Source organism: Camarhynchus parvulus, chromosome 12 (genome assembly GCF_901933205.1).
Source record: "Camarhynchus parvulus chromosome 12, STF_HiC, whole genome shotgun sequence".
NCBI classification, from domain to species: domain Eukaryota; kingdom Metazoa; phylum Chordata; class Aves; order Passeriformes; family Thraupidae; genus Camarhynchus; species Camarhynchus parvulus.
In genome coordinates, this window is record NC_044582.1 from 12,069 (window position 1) to 33,764 (window position 21,696).

A 21,696-nucleotide genomic window follows, 5' to 3' on the forward strand; every position below is an offset into this window, starting at 1 on the left:
TCTGCCTACCAGGGCAAAATCCAAACAGCACCTGGCCTCAAGGAGGCCCTGCTGTGTTTGCACTTGACACTTGATTCCCAGAGCTTGCATTGTGTCACAGTGGTCTCCTGGGTGCCATGATGCCCTCCTATGTCACAATGGACACTTGCTTCCATCAGATTCCATTGTGACACAGTGGCCTCCCAGGTGCTGTAAGACCTTAGTGTGCAATAATGGAGCCTTGTTTCTACTAAGCCTGGCAATGTCCCAGTAGCATCTGTGGCCCATGAGGCCTGTCTTGGTCAAACTAGAGCCTTGGATCCATGAGATTCCATTGTGCCACAGTAGTCTGCTGAGTTCTATGAGGCTGTGGTTTGTCGCAATGAACACTGAGTTTCACATTCCCTGGCAGTACACAAGTGGCACCTGTGTTCCATGAAGCCCCACATCGTTCAAAATTGAAACTTTTTTCCCCAAGATATCTTGCATAACAATTGTCTCCTGGGTTCCATGAGGACCTGCTGCAAAAGACTTCACTTGCATCCATGAGATTCCACTGTCTAACAGTGTTCTCCTGTGTTCCATTAGGCCCAGCTGTGTCACAATGGAGGCTTGCACGAGCCTTGGAAACGTCCCATTTGCACCTGGGTTCCATCAGGCCCTGCTGTGTTGACAACTTACTCTTTTTTCCATGAGATTTCATTGCCTCACAATGGTTACCTTGGTTCCATGATGGCCCTCTGTGTCACAAGAGAGCCTTGGTGTCTTCGAGATTCCCTTGTGTCACAATATTCCTGTGTCCTCCTGTGTTCCATCAGGCCTGGCTGTGTCATAATGGACATTTGGTTCCATGCACAGTTGCAATGTCCCAGTGGTGCCTGTGTCCCATGAGGCCATGCTGTGCTACAAGTGGCAGTTTGTTCCATTAAAATCCATGGAGCCACAATGGTCACTTGGGTTCTATGAGACCTCGTTGTTCTGAGAATTGATACTTGTTTCCTCAGGATTCCATAGCTTCACAATGTTCTCTTTAGTTCCATGAGGCCACACCATTTCACAACGGCCTCTTGCTTCCATGAGCCATGGCACAGCCCCAGTTGCCCCTGGGTTCCATGAGGCCATGCTGAGTTCACAATTGACACTTAGTTCCATGAGATTCCATTGTGTCACAAGGGTCCCCATGTTTCTGCAAGGCAACACTGTGTCACAATGGACACTGGAGTCACAATAGACGTTGAGTTCTGCCTGCCCTGGCAATATCCCAGTAGCACCTGGCTTCAAGGAGGCCCTGTTGTGTTCGAAGTTGACACTTGGTTCCCAGAGATTACACTGCACGGCAGGGGTCTCCTGGATACCATGAGGCCCACCTGTGTCACAATGGACACTTGCTTCCATCAGACTGCTTTGTGACACAGTGACCTCCTAGGTCCCATGAGGCTTGCTGTGCAATAATGGAGCCTTGTTTCTACTAGGCCTGGCAGGGTCCCAGAGTAACCTGTGTCTAATGAGGCCCATCTTGCCCAAAGTAGAGCCTTGGATCTATGACATTCCACTGCATCACAAAATTCTCTTTAGTTTCATGAGAGCCTGACATGTTTATATTGATGCTTGGTTCACCACAATCCCATGGTGTCACTGTGCTCTCCTGTTGCTCATGAGCCTGTGCTATGTCACAATGGACACCAAGTTCCACCTGCCCTGCCAATATCCAAATAGCATCTGGCTTCAAGGAGTCCCTGTTGTGTTTGCATTTGACACTCGATTCCCAGAGCTTGCATTGTGTCACAGTGGTCTCCTGGGTGCCATGATGCCTTCCTATGTCACAATGGACACTTGCTTCCATCAGATTCCATTGTGACACAGTGGCCTCCCAGGTGCCATAAGGCCTTGCTGTGCAATAACGGAGTCTTATTTCTGCTAGCCTGGCAATGTCCCAGAGGCACCTTGGTCATTGTAGAGCTTTGGATCCATGAGATTCCGTTGCGTCACAATGGTCAGCTGAGTTCTATGAGCCTGCGCTGTGTCACAGTGAACACTGAGTTCCACATGCCCTGGCATTATCCAAGTGGCATCTGTGTTCCATGAGGAGCTGCGTTCTTCAAAATTGAAACTTTTTTCCCCAAGACTCCTTGCATTACAGTGCCTGGGTTCCATGAGGCCCTGGTGTAAAAGTGCTGACATGAGATTCCATTGTGTAACAATGTTCTATTGTGTTCCATTAGGCCCAGCTGTTTCACAATGGACACTTGCTTGCATGAGCCTTCGAAATGTTGAATCACCCCAAACCAGGCCAAGAGATATTTCTGAGACAAAGTCCAAGACACAGGTATTTGTTTTATTCAATGTCCTGGGTGCACAGGGATCAATCCTCCTAGCATTGCCACATCCAAGGTGCACAGCAGATTACAATACCTGTTTATACTTCGTGCGTATTTATTGTTTTCCTTAGAAAAGTTGTGGTTATACAAACTATTTCTTAGAACTCATCATTATCATTAGCATATGCAAAACACAGGCGCAGGGCACCCAGGTCTCGCTGAGGAAGGCTCTGCATCTTCCTTGGTGGTCCACTGATGAAGGCTGGATGTCTTTATCACCATGCCCATTTCACCTTTCTCCTCTAGGCATGAGCAGTCTCTTGTTAACTGTTTCAGCAATTTTCTTACTGGTTTTAGCAAGCTTTGTACTTCATTGTTTGAAGTTTTGTTCCCCATTTTTTGCCCAGTTTCATCCTGTGTCTAGCTTGTGGCTAGGATTTGCCAGGTTCTATATTGGCTACAATGTATCTTATTCTTGCCCAAGTATGCCTAGGCACAATGCTTTTAAACCTTTCAACATCCTATTGGCCCCTGGCTTCCATGTGGCCTTGCTGTGTAGACAATTTACACTTTGTTCCATGAGATTCCATTGCCTAACAGTCTCCTTGGTTCCGTGAGGCCCCTCTGTGTCACAATGGAGCCTCGGTGTCTTGAGATTCCATTGCATCACAATTGTCTCCTGCATTCTGTTAAACCTGGATGTGCCATAATGGACACTTGCTTCCATGAGCAGTGCCATGGAGTCATAATGGTCGCTTAGGTTCCATGAAGCCTGAGATTTTGGCAATTGACGCTTGCTTCCATGGAATTCCGTTGTCCCACAATGTTCTCCTGGGTTCTATGAGGCCCTGCTGTGTCACAACGGCCCCTTGCTTCCATGAGCCATGGTCCAGTCCCAGTTGCCCCTGAATTCCATGAGACCATGCCGTGTTCACAGTTGACACTTAGTTCCATCAGATTCCATTCCAATGGTCTCCATGTTTCCATCTGGCTGTGCTGTGTCACAATGGACACTGGATTCTACAAGAGCTGGCAATGTCCCAGTGGCACCTGTGTCCTACGAGCCCCTACTTTGTCCAAGTAGATGCTTGGATCCATGAGATTTCAGGTTGTCATAATGGTCTGCTGAGCCATGAGGCTGTGTTGTGTCACAGCGTACATTGAGTTCCTCGTGCTGGTGGCTAGGTGACAAGATAATGCTTGAGCTATGCAAAGGCTATAGCTATGCAGAAAGTGTAGTTACTTTGGAACAGGGTATGTGAAATCAGCAAATTTAGCAGAACAAGCTAACTGCAAAAGCTAACCAATGGCTCTTTGAGCAGACAATCTTATACAACTTGGCACAGAAAACAGAGGTGAAAAATTCAAACCCCAGGAGGACTTACGAGCCTTCATCCAAAGCGACCACCAGGAGCCTGACGATCACCTCGTGCAGAAACCGTGCATGTGCTACAAGGGCTTACATAATCATATAATTAGAAAATACATTGCAATATGAAGGTTAGAAAAGTATCATACATACATTATGTAAAAAAGTATAAAATGTAGTACTGTGCAAAGAATGGACAAGGAGTTTGTGGCGGAGCTGTCCCGCTCACTTCTGGCATCGATTAAACAAATACCTACTCTGTAGGCCCTATACTATGGACTACTGTTTTCTTGCCCAGTTTTCAGGCATCAGTTTGTGACACCGTGGCAAGATGGGACTCTGCCTAGCTGCAAGATCCGTTAGTGTTGAGGACTCCCTTGGTGTGCCCCAAGGATTTCTTGGAGGGATTCCTGAGGGTGCTGTTTTACTGTAAAGCCAACTTAGAGCCTCCCATTTGCTATTGAAGAGCAGCTCAAACAGGACATAGCCCTTCGTGCTGAGATGCACCCAGAAGGGTGGGCTCAGCGTCTTTAGAGAAGGTTAGAGTAGTTAGTGAAGCTGTGTTTTCCACTGCGTTATCGTCTTGCTTGAACATTGGTCATTACCAATTTCCTGCTTGTGCATGAAATCAATGCATCAATTTACTTCCTGACTCCCTAAGCTTATTTTGCTTTTTTTTAAACCAAAAGACAGTGAAAATAAATTCAGAATTGTTCTGCAGCTGCTGAATTATTCTTTACATCATGTCTTTACCAATGCTGAGGGGTACCATCATGCCACTGCTTATAGGAAGTGGACTTCACCTCACTGACTGAACAGCAAGGGATGCTGTATCAGTCCCTGGATATTAACTGTCGCAGACATCTTTTCATGAAAAATCCTTTCCTTAGGATTTTTCCTCCTGAGAAGCTGAGAGGCCTCAGGAACAAAATGTAAACAATGGTTATCTGCTGCTGTGGAATGCAACAGGTGGATCTTTGATTGGCCCATCTTGGATGTTTATAATTAATGGCCAATCACAGCCCAGCTGGCTCAGACAGAGAGTCCGAGACAGCTGCCTTTGTTATCATTCTTTCCTTTCTGTTCTTAGCCTAGCCTTCTGATGAAACCTTTTCTTCTATTCTTTTAGTATAGTTTTAATGTAATATATATAATCAAATAATAAATCAAGCCTTCTGAAACATGGAGTCAAATCCTCATCTCTTCCCTCATCTGGGACCCCTGTGAACACTGTCGGAAAAGGAAAGATCTTTCAATTCCAGTCTTTCTTAAAGAGGTGCAGTATATAAAATGTTCCGGCTATATAAAGGGAGGACAACAGGAAGCAGCAGAAGTGGAGCAGGGAGCTGTGTGAGTCAGAAAGGGAAAAGAAAGAAGTGCTGTATGGGCTAAGGATCGAGCCCTAGGCCCTCTCGCCGCAGGTCTAGTGCCTCCTGGTGCCTCTGCCTCATCTGAAATGCCACCTCGGCAGCCCAGCTGCAGCCAACTCCAGCACCCACCACCAGGACATCCAGCCCCGCTACCCCACCGAGGAAAGGGGCTGCAGAACTGCGGATCCGCTCTGGGCCATGCCTCCCTCCCTATCTGCAGCTGGGCTCAACTGGGCTTGGCGGGATTAGGCTGGGCTTGGCTGGGTTTGGCTGGGCTGGTCTTGGTTCATCTCCATTCGGCTCTGTTCAGTTGTGCTCCACTAGGTTCGGCTAGGCTCTCATTGGTTCGGCTCCATTTGGCTTGGTTTGGCTGTGCACGGCACCGCTCAGCACCGCAGCCCCGGCTTGGCCCCACCATAGGCAAGGGCTTGGTGGGCACAGTGGGACCAGTGGACGTGGAGCGGAGGGTGGCCGGTAGGCGCTGGAGCAGTCCAGAGGCCTTTCAGGCCGCCCCTGACTCGGGAAAGGTGGCGGCATGTCGCGTCTGGCAGGCCAGACGCTGTGCCGGCGTCCACAGTGGGGCCTGGCCTTGCACCAGCAGGCCTGGGCTCTCCGCCCCGCCCCGGGGGCAGCCAGGCAGTGCTCACTGCTTCTGCGGTGGCCGGGGGGCACCGGGGATGTGCGGTGGGATGGAGAGCAATGAGTTCTTGCGGGCTGGACTCTCAGGGGTAGCCAGGATCCACAGCTTCCTATGCATCCAGTGCCAGTTGCAGGCCCCACAGGGCTCTGCGGAGGAGTCTGGGATGGGGGGGCGGGGCGGAAAGGAGGTTTGCCATCCCCGTAGCACGAGTCCCATAAAGCTTCAGGGACCTTGGCAGAGGCAGTTGCAGGGCAGTGCAGCTGAAGACGAGGTGACCATCTGCTCCAGGCCTGTCCTTGGATCCTGCTCAAAAACACAGCGCTATTAACACGGGACACTCAGATCAGCCGTTTGCTGACTGGTAGGAGAGTTCTCTCTGCAAATGTCCCCTGGAAGAAAAACTGCATATAATCTTTCCATACGACAGAAAGAGATGTGGTGTGGGGTTTTAGGAATTAACCTTTGACTCTCCTGCTTTCCTAGTCTGGCGTTCAGGGGGAGAGAGAGAGAGAGATGCCATTGAAACCATTCACCTATCCATTGCCTGAAACAAGATTTCTTCATGCTGGCAGGCATGTGTACAAATTTAAAATCCGGTATGGCAACTTCAACAGGTATGTGTGTTAAAGCCAAGAAGTCAGTCTGCTGTTTGTTGGCTGCATGTGGCAGTGAGTTAATACAAGACCTTAAAAAACAAAACGCAAGTGGATAGAAAGTTCACACAGAACAATCCTTTTGAATAAGGGATGTTTTTTAAGAGTAATAGGTTAGGAATTAACCTGCCCACTAAGTATTTTTTCCTGTTCAGTGGGAATTATGTTTTGTTTCTGTTTAAACTCTTACTTGAAATGTAACTTCATTGCATTTTGGCTGGGATGGTTCCAATTCTCTCTTTGTTTCACAGCTCTCCCAATCTCAGTCTCACTGAAAGCGCTGCCAAGGAGTCTGAGGTAGGAGCTGAGGCAGGTCCATAGGACTTCAGATGGCTGTTAGGCTAAACAAATTATATGCTTGTTACGGGACTGAGAACATTTTGTCAAATGCAGCATTTCAAGTGTGAGCAATGGAGAACTTAGGGGGAACTTCCCTGGAGAGTCTGAGCATAAAAAAAAAAACAAAACAAAACAAAAAAACCCCACAAATGAAAAATGTTCCTCAACAGGCAAAATTTAGTGTAGAAGAGTCATGCTTTTGTTTGAACTATTCCAAAGAAGCTACTGACTGTTAAAATTGGACAAAGGGAAGATCCCCTTTCTTGAGCTAGTTGCACCCAGTTCCTGTCTGATTCCTCTTCAGAGTCATTCTTGCAGGAGCTCTTTCCCAGGATTTCAGTTTCAACCTTGAAACTTTCAAGTTGTCAGACTTGACTTAGCTGTTAATCCCTCGTGGTTTTTCAGGAGCTGTGGCAGTACTGGTGAGCTGGCTCGATGGAGGCTAATCTAATGCTAAATTGCATGTGCTTTCCTTGCAACTGTTGAACCAATGGGTGTTCTTTTAATGATGCTATTGCTTTGTGTCCAAGCACAAACTGATGGTCACGATGGATGAGTTGTGTTGTTGTCATCTTCTTCCTGAGACAGAAGAAGGCCCCTGCCATTACTAAGAAACTGAAACAAATATAATCCCTGCTTAAAAATGCTCCTTCCTATTACTTAATTTCTAAAAAACTTCAAAGTACAGTAATAGCATTGAAAACCTTGCTGAAGAAAATGTGCTGATTTTAATTGATATGAAGAACTACAATTTTTTTTCACTTTTGAAAATGTTGAAAGGTATTACTAGAAAATGTTTTGTGTTTGTAGAGGAGTTTGTTGGGGCTTAACTGCATTTACCTTATAACTGATTTGGGTCAATATTCAGAGAAAGAGGAGTAGGTAAATGCTGTGTGTGTTTTGCTGGAAAAATTAAATGACACGCCTTAAATTTAAAAGCACACCCCCGTTTTCCATAGTAATTCTTCTATGTTAATTCAAGATTAAGGTACTCATTCACCTAAATTTCTATGAGTCTGTCAGTGCAGTACATTCTAAAATGGCAAGAGGGAGTGGGGAGAAGAAGGGGAGGAGGAAAGGCAGAATATCTAGAACCTGATCTTCCACGATTCATGCAAACTGTAAAGTAATGTTAATTTTTCCCCAAGTCTTGAAAGTGTACCTGACAGTGGAATTGTCACTATGTTTTTAATATTCTTCCTTTGTTTATTTTTTGGCCTCTCCAGGAAGTGATTCGAGTAATCCTTGGAAATCTTGATGATTTACATCCATTTTCTACAGACCACTTCACCGTCTTTCCATGTATCCTTTCTTTCCTACTCATAAAAGAAAAGATTCAGTGATTTGTATCTTTTGGGCATTGCATAAGTCAACATTTATGTGTAGGAGTGTGTAGTTCTTTAGCTGGAGTAGTACTACTTCAATCTTTGCAGTTTGACATTGGCTGAAGGCATTTTGAACACTTCAGGTGTTACCTTCACCAGAGAACTGATGTGACAAGAGTGTTTTGCAGTGTTGTCATCCAAACAGCCCTGTGTTCCAAATTGGGTTTAGCCAGAGCAAACAAAGGTATACATGAAGTGCCAGGAAGCCCATCTCATGTGCTCAGAAGCACAGCCGGTGCATTGTTCCCAAAGGTTCATGGAACGTAAAACACTCCTTACAGGCCCAGCAATACTGGCTCGTGGGCAGGGAAACTCATGTTTGTTCTTGTTAGGTCCCTCAAGGTTAAACCACCGTGAGCCTTTGGGGATGGAGGATGGGAGCAAGTGTGAGTCTGCACTCATGTCTCCACAGAGATGGCTGAGAGAAGCAAAAAGTACCTCACAGAGTGAGCTTTACAAGAAGCAGTAGTTGAGCTAAGATAATTGGAAGTCCAGACAGGCTTTTAAACACACAAAGCCTGCAGGATTGTCATCCAGTTATCCTGGTTCCCTCTTCAGTCCTTGAAGCCTAGAAACAATTGTGAAGCAAATGTGATCAGCACAGTATTCACTTTACGGCACTCATGCCTCTTACTCCTGTGGAACCAGTCAGCAGATCTTTTCTGTCTTCCCTAAAGTTTGCAGAGGCATTGAGCTGCTGTCAGTCTGGCCTGCTGTCCACAGACAGTGCTGTAAAAGCTGTGTGCAATTGCACAGCATAGTCATATAGAAGCACAGGTTTTGAGGAGTGTCGTTTCCCAGGATTTCACTTTTGATACAGAAGTGCTGAGGCATTTGAGATTGGATTATTCTAAATAGTGGCTGTACTACAGGCTCCTCCTCTTTCTAGGTGTTCTGTCATCAGAATACATAAGTGGCCTTCATATTTTTTCTTCTGGCTTGTGCAACTGGACAGAATTTAGTCATGTCTGCTACATATTCTGCATATTTTTAATTTAAAGTGACAGTAACTTGATAAAAGAGATGGTAACTGTTAATATTTCTCTTGTAGTTGCTGTTGTGTGTTGGGTTGAGAAGTTACTCTCCTGAGACTTTTGTTGAAGAGAAAAGTAATTCAGTTAAATGATAGTGTTTTCCAGTCCTAAAGGCGAGTCCATTTTTGGATCAGATCTGGCATCACTTCCTGTGATTCTGAGTGCCCTGGAGTAATGAAAACCTCTGAGGCATTCCCCTCCTGTCTTAGAAGACTGCATTATGCCTCTTAATAGCAGGCATAATAGAATGAGAAATTAGGCCATCCTTTTCCTCTGTCTGAAGCAGATACATGCAACAGCAACTTACTCATGTTAGAGTCAAGAAGATAAGGTAGCCAAGAACATCATTATACAGAAGACATCCAATCCAACCAACTTTATTAGTTTGCTCTAAATCTCAACCAGTTCTGTCTGTGTGTTGAAGAGTGTTTGGTTTACAAACTTGCATTTCTAGAACTTGTAAGTCCATCCACATGCTCAGCCAGCACTGGGCCTGGAAGAGAACTGTGAGCTCAGAGGCCTGGCATGAGAGGTTGTCTTACAGCTGGTGTGTCGGGCTCCTCTCTGTAGAGTGACAGTGTCTTTGTTAATCACCGATGATAAGTCCTTCAAGCTAAAAATCAGGCAGTTTCAGTCCTGAAAGGAACTGATTGTATCAATGTTTCATTGTCTTCTGTTCCCAAGACGTTAGTTTCTGCTAGCAGATGAGGACTAACAGTATTCATTTCACCTGTTTCTCCCTGAGATCAGAGGTGTGTGAGGAGACTTATGTCCAGCACCATTTGACCTTCCAAGCAGAAGCTCCTGCATGTCAGAACTGCACTCACATGAAGGAATGGCTGTCATGTCAATTATCTTTTTTCCCCTATTTTGAACTGTGAAGTAAATTTAATGATGCTGTGTCATGGTTTGACGCTGGCGCAATGCCAGTGCCCCCATGAAAATATATTCTCCCTGGCATCTGCTGTGAGATGTGACCAGGAATACAGCAAAGCAGGCTCCAACTTAGGAATAAAGAAAAAAAACTTATATTAACCTAGAACTATATATAAAAAGAAACACACACAGAACTCAGAATGAAAACCCTCTAAAAACATTCCTCCTCCCCCCACCAAATTTCCAATACATTACAGTAGTACAAAACCTTGGATTCTCAATTCAGTTACCATCCCTCCGATCACCAACTCTCAGTCCATCACCACCCTTTAGATAATCAATTCTTGGTTCATCAAGGAGAGAGGAGTCCCTCTTGTACCATAGGCTTCCCCTGGAAACACAGTTGAGACCTCTTGTGTTTCCATGTCACACGTGGCACCACCCGGAGATCATTTGCCATCGTGACATCTTCCTTCCGTGCCCAGTGCTCTCACCACTGCGCATGGACCAGAGCTGCTTCTAGGGTTCCCCTTTTAAGGATGCTTTGCCCAATTCCAAAAAAAGCACAGTCTCTCACTTTCAGGACACCTGTCCCCCCCAAATTTCACCCCTGGGGCCGAGGGGTCTCGAGAACAGAGATCATCTTCTTCTCTGAAGTCGGAGGACACCACCACCCTCCTCACCCGTCGTCTCTGTTCACACACTCCTTCACATCACATCACTGCATTGTCTTGGCTCCAAGCCATTGCCTCCTGCTAAATGCAGTCTCTGTGTCACAGGAAAAATGATTCTGTCCATGGCTATACAAGAAAAGTCCAGCCAAAGGCCACTCCATCATCTCCTTCCACCTAGGATTCTTCTCAACTTCTCTTGGACATCTTTCACTTGCGCAAACTTGCATCACATTGGCCCATTTCCTCTTATCTCTATCTCTCTTCTCATTCAACTCCAGGAGGATCAGCATTTGTAAGGTTTCCATCACCCAAGAAAAGGCTTAAAAATCTCAGGCTCTGCATGTCCAGAACTCCCACAGCTGCCCTGCTGGGCACCTTCTTGCTGCACCCCCCCTTCTCCTTCTCCGCTGGCCATGCTATCAAATTTCAAGGTGGCACAGGCACCAGAGGCACCAGCTTGCTCTCTCTCTCTCTCTCCTGGGAAGCGGTGGGGGGGGGAGGGTGCTGCCCAATGCCTCTCGGTGCTCCTCCACCCTTCTGTCCTGCAGGGGCCTTCACCTCCCTTCTCTGTCCAAGGCCCCGGCTCACCTCACCCGGCCGCATGGCTTCCCCTCCTGCACCCAGCCCGCAGCTGGGCAGGGCAACTCTGACCTCCTTCACCCACTGGAACCCAAGAGAGCTTCCCACTGGGAGTTCTCTGCTTTTAACCCCCTGTGTTCTCAGAGGCGTATCCATGTCCTCAATGGCCACACCAGGTGCCAATATTCAAATCTGAGCACCTATTGGTCTGACCACAGCATCCCGAAAAACTCACTTCCTTTTCAAACCAGGACATGCTGCTTCTATGAATCCAAATCCTTTTTAATTTTTAAATAAAATTTTTTAAAAATTCCTTTTTACTTAGGAAGACTGTTGAAGGGGGTTTTTTTTATTTATAGGTTTGGAAGGGCCTGGTTTAGTTTTTTTTCAGGAGGATATCAGTACTGAAGGCAAGAACAGTTAAGGGAACAGAACACTATTAATAAAGGTGACTGATGGGGCAGTGTGGATAAATAAAAATGGATAAGTGTTTCCTGTAGTGTGTTACTAGTGCAGTTTCACAAGTTCATAGTAACAGGTTGTATTTGCTCCCTTGTGCACATGTACAGTGTGCTGTGACTTCTGAAGCTTTAGAAGACATTTTCAGGACTCATGGTCCTTTGAAATGTTAGTGTTGTGTTTTTAAGTCTTATCGTTCTTCTCAGATTTGAGTAAATGGGAGCGAGTATCAAAAATGAAATTCAAACATGAGAATGTCCATCTCGTGCCTTATCCCTACATTTGTACGTTGTATCTAGAATTGAACTCATTTCAGCGAAATATATCTTGTGGTAAGTCACTGTGATTATGTTTGGGTAATTTCTGTAAACATCTATGATCTATGTCTTGCTTTTCTCTTTTCCTTTGTCAGTGTATCTGAATCAGAGAGAGCAAAACTGCATGTGGGATGCCTGTACCATGAGTTTGAAATAGTGCTCAAGAGGATGTTCCTTAGTGTCTCATATTGCTTGTCTAAAATGCCCTGAATTCCCCTTTGCCTTTCCAACCATCGGTGACTCTTTAGCTGGTATTTTTGTGAAGCTATGCCCAGTGGCTCCCAACCTTCATTTTTTTATGTCAGTCAGTGGGCTGGAGCCAGCACATAAATGTATATGGGACACATGTTTTTGTTCCTTGTGCATGACTACATTTGTTGACATAGAAAGTCACACTCTTTGTTGCTATGTTCCTAAAGAAATAATGGATTTTTCTAAAAAAAAATCATAGTAATCATGTTAATAATATCTTTTATACAATTAGCAAACATTTTCACCTCAATAGCATCTCAATTTCCAGGCTTTCTATGAATTCTCTTTACAACCTCAAGCCACAGCTAAGGACTCTGTGGGACTCTACATTAAAACTCCCCTGATGTGAAAACTGAGTATTCATACTGTTTCCTGTTGTGATTATCAGGCTCTGGAAAAACTTACTGTTTTTCTTTAATGACTGCCTAGCAGATAATGGGATCTTTATAAGATGGCCAACTTTCTTAGTCTCACCTATTTGCATTTCCTATCAAACATACCATGTCTGGATGTAAAGACTTCTAACCATGGAGAGTTCACTCGCTTCCCTGCACACCTGCTACAGTATTTAATTGCTTTATCCAGATAGTTGTACAGCGTTGCTATTCTAAAATTAGGAACAGTGTAAGGCACTGTTACTTTCAGACTTGATGTCTCACATTTCTCTTGGTGGGGATTTTTCTTCAGGGAAATATGTGTGAATCCCATACATCTTACAGCTGGCCAGTATTCTCTAGAGGCTGTGATCCAGATGTCCTTGCATCTTCCATCTGGTGCCCAAAGCACTGCGAGATGCTAACTGTTTTTCAGGCCCTTCTCTTCTGAAGATACCTTTGACTTCTTTAAGACAAGCAATTGTCCCACCCCAATGATATCTGGTGTTCATAGCCAGGAATTCTGGTTCAGAAAGAGCTGTATTTGAACATTTTCTATTTCAGTGTATCATATGCAGGTCCAGACTGTTTCACAGTAGTTTATCTTGCTCCTGGAAGAGAAATTGCAGTGCAAAAATATACTTTTCAGTTGGTTAAAGAAAGTTGAGTCCAAATATTCACCAAGTTTTATACCTCTGTTGCAGGTAAAGAAGTAAACAAGGGCAGTGATGAGCTTGTAAGTTGTGCGTTTGGTTTTATTTTGTTGTTTAATTTATGTTCTAAGTACTCTTGAGAAACAGAATCTATGCCTTTAGGCAATGCTAGAGTTCTCCTACCACTAGGAGTTAGGCAGTGTAAAGTGGCACCAAATTCTCACGTAGAACCAAGGGGAGAGATGTTCTTCTGACAGTTCTGGTGAGCTTGGAAAGCAGTCCTGTATCAGGACCTAAGAGCCTGCTGCCTTCAGTTCCATGGATTTTCTGCAAGCCTAACTGAGTGAGCTGTCCAGTGTTTTCATCACTGGAAGAATCTGTGAGGTTGATATTTCTGAGTAATTAAGTAGTTCCCTAGGTACTGTGTCATAAACAGCAAAGTTATGCTTATTTGAGAAGTTTTTGTGTAATGAGAGTTTAGGATAGGATTATTTTCAATATAGGTAAGTGTCTGAAGTGAATTAATTAAGAACAGTTCAAATCCAAATTCCCCCAAGGAAGTGTCCAAATTCCCCTAAGGAATTTTTTCTGTCTCTGCATTCCTGCTATTTACATTCCGTGGCAGTCCTCTGAAAATGGAGAAAATAGGATGTCCTAGAAAGAAATACTTTGTTTAAAACTATTGAGCATAATTCTCTGGCTGACCTCCCAGTGCTTGTTTTAGTCTTGAATCCTTTTTTTTTGTTTGTTTTCAGAGTATAAGCAGGAACAATTTTTGCAAAATATGAATGTACTTCAACTGGGAATTTTGTTCTAAAATAGAAAAGTCAAAATCAATTGTTACCAATACTGAACTTGCAATCCTTTGAAGGTCAGGAAAAGAAATGAAATGTCAGAAAGTACTGCAATGAAAGAAGGAGTGAAGAGGAGAAGAGTGGAAGTTAGAGATGATACCTCATGCCCACAGTCTTGTATGGACAGGTAAGTTGACTCCAAAAGAGTCTCCCAGGACACATATTAATATTCTTAATGTGTCTTGTACCTTCTTCATGCTTCATTTCTGTGCAATCCTTTGCCCCATTTTCTTTCTTCCTTTTCTTCCATGGCTAACAGAATCTAAGCATCATTGCTCATATTGGGAAAAAAGTGGTCCCATACTTTCCAAGTTCCCATACTATTGACCAGAGCTCTGCCTGTTTAACTCCTCTGTGTTCACATCACCTTTTGAGTCACAGTGAGGTGATAGCTCAGCAGCCAGACAGAGCAGTGTACTGGCTTGCACACTTGAGTCTAGGACAGCAAGGGAAGAACTGGAAGCAGTTTTCCACCTGCCTCCCAGCCTGCTCCGTTGAGCCAGCTGATAAATGCTGCCCTCTTGGCTTGAGGCTGGCGTCAAGATGCCTTGGAACTTGCTCTTTTCCAAGTGCTTTAAAGTCTTATGAAATTGCACGCATTGTGTGAGTATTCTCACACAATTTCACCAAAATTCTTCAGTAGCTAAATTTCTCATGGTGATTTCCAAGTAGGTGTCTATCTCTGGATTTTACAGAATGGTTGAGGTTGGACAGGTCCTTTGATATCAAGGTTCAGACCCCTTCGGCTCAAGCAAGGTCACCCAAAGCAAGTTCCCTCAGGTCTTGAGTAGACTCTGAGGATGGAACCACCACAACTGTGGAGAGCCACTTGCAGTGTATGACCCCAATTCCAGTCAAAAAGGTTTTTCTTGTGTTCAAGTTTTAATTTCATGTTTTGCAGTCTGTGCCGTTTGCCTCTTGTCCTGCCAGAAGACAAGAGGGTTCAGGAAGGTCTGGCTCTCTGTTCTTCATTTCCTCCCATCAGGTGTACATTGGTAAGATCCCATCCAAGCCTTCTCCAGGCTAAACAGCCTAATCTCTTAAAGCTTCTCCACTTGAAAAAAAATTCCTCAAACCCATCATCATGTTTGCATGTGGCCCTTTGCTGTGAGTCTCACTCATGTACTGGGGTTTCCAGTCCATACTGGGGCAGAGGGGCCTCAGCAGCCTTGAGCAGAGGAGAGAGATCACTGTTTGAGGGCAGTGGTTTGGCAGAGCTCTGCCTAATTCAGCTCAGGGTGAATCATTCAGCTCAGCTGAATCACTCTTCTGCGTGAGGGTACAGGGCTGGCTCTTGGCAAACCTTGTGCTTAGTTCTTGACTATCTTTCAGATATCCAGTGTTACTTAGAGGCTGGCAGACTTCTTTCTTCTTAGAGTGTATTTTTAAAAGAAGAAACTCTGTAGAAAAGCTGAATCCTCACAGGTTTGTGGCAAACAGTCCTGGATCCATCAGTGTGCACGTTTCCCCTCCCATGTACAGACTATATCCAATCATCTACCTTGGTGCCTTATATCCTACCCAATTCCCAAGCGTGTTTCATGCAGAGATATTAACAAAGTCTGAAGCCAGTTCTTTTCCTGCTCATGGAAATGTACTCCTTTAATCCCACCCCCATCCCCCTGGCCTGTTTCTACTCACAGTACAACTGTTGAATATGAGGGAGGAATGAGCCCAGGATTCAGAATTTTATTTCTTTTAGCCAAAGACACAAGTTGTAGATTAATAAAATACAAGGTCAAAAAGGGCTATTTCATGATCCAGTCTGGCAGTTCTCTCTAGGTCCTGAATCTTGCCACAGCAGTTATGATTAGAACAATCCATAATTCTTAAGTGTATGCTTGAATTCAAAATCAAATTGGTGAGAACTAGCTTCAAGCCTTCTGTCATTTTTTCCAGTTACTCTGTTAGACTGAAGAGCTCATTCAGGCTGAGCATCTTCCCTGCCCCAGGAAGGAGTGTGTCTGCTGCAATGAGACCAGCTCTTTGTCTTCTCTTCTTTCTGGACAATCTCTTTTGCTCCTAAATTGTCTTGGGGGATTTGGATTTTCTTGAGGTGCTACTGAGTGTTGAGAAATCAGAATCTCGAAGTGGCACTCCCAGTGATTCTGATCTCCTCAGGTGAAGCCAGGGTGGTTTTTCTGCACATGCATCTCTTCATACTTCCCCATATGGAGTTTCCTCTGCCATTTTAATGCCCCATGACCAAGTCTTGCAAGATCTTTCTGTGGTTCTTTACTACCTGCCCTTGTAACCTTGTAGGATTCACAAGCCTTCTCAGCTATCTGCTCTTTCCCCTTTTCATGTAATGCTTTTTCTCTTTAACTGCTTGTTTGTCATCGTAGAATGTAAGAGCCTAAATGAGAGATGTGGGACTCCAGGTGGCTCTCCAAAATGCAGTTTATTCCATCCAAGACGTCACAGCAGTCCAGGGTTGTGGGTGACAGAGCCTGTGCCTACAGCTGTCAGCTCCAGCTACAGGCAGGCCTGGAGACCCTTTGGTTTTGCTTACATTGCATTATAGACTTTTCTTTGGTTAGCATCTTAATACAGTAGAACCAATTTATACCTTAACTATTATCTATAGCCTATCATAACTACTGTAATTACCATATCCATGTTACTGTTCTCCAATCACTAAAAGTTAGTACATTAAAGTTTAAGCTAGAAGTTGTTTTTCAGTTTTCTTGCAGTGGAAAATTCTGAGACCTTTTTTCTACTTGCAACTTTGCTGACTTGTTTGCCTGTGCTCTCTTTCTGCTTGGTGAAAACATCATGTTTCAGGTGGGTTTATCCTTTGCTCTAAGTCATAAAAACCCCTTCTAACTAACACACCTTTTGCCTTCTTGGTTATCCAGTAAGACTGGCTCAGCAATTCTTTTCTTCTATATCAAAACTTGCTTCCATCTCTATTCCTTCATCAGACTCTACATTTAAAAATCTTTCTGCCAAGCATACATATCTGTGAGACTTTCTTGTCAAACTTTCATCCTTCCCAACAGTAGAAAAGCAGAATGAGTGCATATTTTTATTTTTAAGGAAGACTTTGAAACATGAGTACAAATATAGATTAAGGGTATATATCTTGTTGAGTAGAGTCTACTAAAGTCCTGGTTTCTAGTGAAGTACTTGGAGTGGCTGCTTCCTTTTTGTAAACTCAGTTTTTACTTACTTTTCTTTAGAACTGGAGCTGACTGTGTTCACCAAATGAGTAAAGCAGAGCAAGGATTTGAAAAGGTAAGCTACAGAATATTCAGAAAGAAACAACATCACCTATTTAGTCCTGGACCCTTACAGTGGCAAGCATAAAAATGCCTGCAGGTAATTTGTCCCCTTTTTCCCTGCATCACCCTCATCATTTTTGACTCCTCACGAGACTTAGCAAAGGGATGAGTTATATTTTTTTTTGAGATTATGCAAACTTTTCTGATTGTCAATCTACAGGCTTGGGGGTAAGCTCAGCCTCTGAGAGGAGAGCCTGAGGGATGCCCTGCCTTTTCTCCAGGACTCCAGTCCTCTGTCATCTCACATGCCCCTTTATGGAGAACTCCACAAAGGGCCAACAGTGAGTGCTGGCATCTTGTCACTGGCTTTGCTGTGACCATGTGCCACTCCCCACCAGTGTCCCTCTCTCTGCTGATGGCTGTGCAGGCATCACCCTGTTCCTGAAACAGTGCCATGCCTTTTCTCACTATGTCACCAGAAGGCAGATTCATGACAGGATTGTTCCAGAGGCATTGGCTGTTGCTCTGTGTTCTTCAAAGACCTTGTTAGGAGGAGAAGATTCTTTTTCTTCTAGCCCACAGGCTCCAAGCCTGCTCAGATAGAGCTGTTCTTAGTCACACCCTAACACCTGTGTCCTCCTAGATGTTGCACATCCTCCCAAATGCACTTCATATATTTTCTGGATATTCATTCTAAATTTAATTCAAATCCCTACTACACTATCACCTTTCTGGCTTTTTCACCCTCTCTAGCTTTTTGGAAGAGAGTTTTTTCCAAGAAGGCAAACACATTTCTCTTGGGTTTGCTCACAAAGGAAGCCCAAAACATTCTTTTAGAACAGGGTTTTTTGACAGGTTTGTTGGATTTGCAGAATAGGAAGAAGACTGCCTAATAACTCCTTGGGAGCATTCAGTAAAGAATAACTTACCTAAAAAAAGCAGGTTTATTTGTCTGTAAAACTTGTATCCCTTTTTACCCCTCCTCTGCTTATCTTTGCAGTATAAGTGACAGGTCTCTATACATGCCCTCTCTGGCTTCGTTCCTCAGGTACTCCAAACACTATTGGTGAGATAAGGATCATTTTCTGAAAGATGCTTTTTTTGTTCTCCACTTTGCTATAATCAATGTCTCCAGAATTCCTCTGTTGTTTGTACAGTTTTCGAGACATTAGAGTCCTTGAATGCTGGAGCTCCAGGTTAGCAGCTTGGACTCTGAGAAACAGTATGACAGTTGGCCGACGTTACGCTAAGTTCTTTTTGTGTTAACTAATGTGGGAGGGCATGTCATGAGCACTTTCCAGGTAAACTGGAACTGTGATAAAAATAACTCAGTAAATACTAACTCAGGTGAAAAGAACCTTCTCTGGAACAGCTGCTTGTGACATCATGACTTGTCCTTGAAATTGCACTAGTTAAGGCACTGTTAAACTGAGAGTGTTGTCTGGACACAGATTGTTCTGTTGATGAACACCAGATCAGGTGTCACAAGTACTGTGTGAAATCATGGGCAGAAGTGCTCTTATTAAGTCCTAACATGCATTTTTAGAAGATGAAAGCCAAATATTTCTGTGACATGCTTTCCATTTGGGTTTTGTTTGGTTTTTTTCTTTTAATTCAGGATGAGAAGAAAGATTAGATTTAGGATAAAAACATGTCAGTAGCTCCTGTACTTTGTTGGAGTTTTTCTGGTTGTTCTTCCAAGGCTTTTTCTCAGTTTATCAACAGTGTATGGCTTTGGTTTCAAATCCACCTGGTATTTCATAATGCTTCTCAAAAAGGGAAGGATTTCGTTAAACAGGAAGGAAATCTGTCTACGTAGTATGTGTGGGATCGACTTAGGGATGTTGGATTTGGAATGAGGAGCAAAGAAGTTCCACAGGCACATGACCGTTCAATAGACTGCATTTTCAGCTGTCACCCAAATGTCTCCCAGGCCTGTGATGGTGACATCTGGTCAGGATGAATGTGGTCAAACCTGAATGTCTTTTCACTTAGTGCACCAGTGAGAGTCAAATAAAGAAAGAGACTCAGCCTGTCACTCCAGAGAATTTTCCTAACTTAGTTAATGCTCTCAGACTAAACTGCAAAGATCTCAGGCTATCAGAGGCTTGGAATTTTGTGTTAACCTGAGGTTAGATGTGGCATTTGGGGACATGGTTTAGTGATGGCCTTGGCAGTGCCGGCTTAGCAGCTGGACTCAATCTTAAAAGGCTTTTCCAACCGAAATGGTTCTGAGATTAGTGCAAGGGAAACACCATTAGGACCTGTCATTGTTTTAGGGTTTACTCTCTTTTAGAAGCTTACCTGCTGATTTTGCTGTGTTCCTATATGCTTATTTTGTTTTGTGTGGTACTTTGTGTTGTTGATCACCTTCCTAATGGGTATTCCTGGCCCACCTCTTGCTTCTGGAACTTTTCATTTTTGACCCTTCCGAATTAAGTCTGTGTCCCGGGACTATGTCCTAGAAGGATGAATTTCCAGGGGCCTGCACTGTCCAGGGGCTGTTGTTTCCCACAGCTCTTCTGTTCATGTTTTTTGAAATCTCTGCCTATTCCATAGCTACTATTAGTTCACTATCTGGTATGCTAAAATCTTCTAAATAAATTACAGCTTTATGTTATGTCCTGATGAAGGAGGTGTAAAAATACCTTGGTGAAGAAAGTCCTCATCGTAACAGAAAAAAATCCCCAAATGAAACCACACAACAAAGACTTAGACCTTGATTTTTAATATTTTTAGGAAGCAAGCTAACAAAATCTCTGTACAATAGAATTTAGCATTATGTAACAGTTCTTGGGTTCCTTTTCCTTTTAGAATTCCTCCAAAGCAAATGAGCTTGAGTTCAGCCCAGCATCCCTTACTAAAGACTGTGACCAACTGAGTTTCTGTGAGTAAGGAATTCCTGGTTTCCACTGAGTTTCATTCCCCTGGCTCCACAGGGAGTGTGTAGAGAGCGGGGTTGTGGTTTTGTTCTTGCTACTGTTTCTTACAGGGGGACCTGTGGAATTTGCCCTTGAACAAAAAAGAGTAGCCAGTCTGGCCGAGGGTGCAGTGCAGGTGCTGCAGCAAGTGGACCAAACAGGAAAGAAAGGAAACATGAAGTCAGAAGAAAGAGGTCTCTCACAGTTCTGGAGAAGGTACTAATCATACACTGATGAGCAGAGGCAGTCCTGGCTCTGTCCAAGGCTGTGTTAAAGGTTGATTCTGGCAGTGCCAGGTTGTTCTCCATAATTTTGAAAGACATTTTTTCTGTGGTTAAACCAAAGTCTCCCAAGGCTAAAAAAAAGGGATGTCATTTTATCTCATGCTAAGGGGCAGCATTACCACTAAATGTTCCTCTTCTGAGCTGTCTTTGGGAAAAACTCCTGATGAGAGAGGGTGACTGAATCTCCATCACAGCCATTAGATAAAGTGGCTTTTCTCAGCTGAGAAGTGCCAACTAAAAGGGTCTTCCTGGATGGATCGTCAGCCCCATGAAGCTGCATGTGACCTTTATTTGGCCATTGAACAAATCTGGACTTTGACTCCCAAAGGCACCATTTTAAATGGAAATCAGTGTCACTGTTCAGACACCTGCTGGCTGGCCAAAGGAGTTCTCGTGCTGCTGAGTCTGGATCCTGTGAGTGCCATCCATCACTGCACAGAACCAGGTGGATATTGGCAGCTGCTGTTTTTTGTTATTTTTTTCAAAAATAAAACTCCTTGTTAATTGTAATGTGTGCCATTCCTTTAATGACTGAGACCAGACCATTAGCGCACAAGTTATTCAATGTTTCCTCTATTTTTTTCAGTTTTCCTCTGTATTGTTTTGTACTAGCATTGTGTCCTTCTGCACAGAAATCAGCTTTTTTCCCGATATTCAGAGAAGTATTTTAAGTCTAACGTGCTCTTCTTGTTGTTACTGTTTCCCCAGCATCATCTTTTCGCCACTACAACATCTTTTTGGTGGAAAAAACTGACCTGGAAGTACTAATTGTTGTGGAAAGGTAGATTTGTAGTATGAATATTGGGTTGCACTGTTTCTTCTGTAAGCATTGTAAACCTTTCTTCAAGCATTGCTTATCTCAGCTATTAAATGCTTTAAATTAAATTCTACTTTGCTAATGTTTTCAAAGTAACATTCTGAAGATGTTGGGTTAGAACAACATGTTGGGTTTTTCTTCACATCTTGAGGTTTTGGAATAGAGCAAGAAGATTTTGATGCTTAAGTGTCATCAATTGTGAATTTCACGTTATGTGGTATTCTAATAAAACAAGCATCAATTTGGAACTATGTGTTATTTTAATCAGACTTACCCATATAGAAGATACTCTTTCCCTCAAAGAAGCAGCAGAGGTTTCTAGTAT

The 21,696-nt window shown here is 43.8% G+C and overlaps 1 protein-coding gene across 1 annotated transcript; it reads left to right on the forward strand.

Annotated features, from left to right (window-relative positions):
• The first annotated feature begins 2,247 nt into the window (after positions 1 to 2,247).
• Positions 2,248 to 21,496, forward strand: MAJIN (membrane anchored junction protein). Its single transcript, XM_030956929.1, has 11 exons — positions 2,248 to 2,305; positions 6,160 to 6,290; positions 6,581 to 6,626; positions 7,895 to 7,970; positions 11,882 to 12,007; positions 13,323 to 13,354; positions 14,143 to 14,252; positions 17,308 to 17,362; positions 20,164 to 20,236; positions 20,342 to 20,486; positions 21,263 to 21,496. Exons 2-11 carry the CDS (start codon positions 6,190 to 6,192, stop codon positions 21,306 to 21,308), a joined length of 810 nt encoding a protein of 269 aa, XP_030812789.1. The 5' UTR covers positions 2,248 to 2,305; positions 6,160 to 6,189; the 3' UTR covers positions 21,309 to 21,496.
• The last annotated feature ends 200 nt before the right edge of the window (positions 21,497 to 21,696 follow it).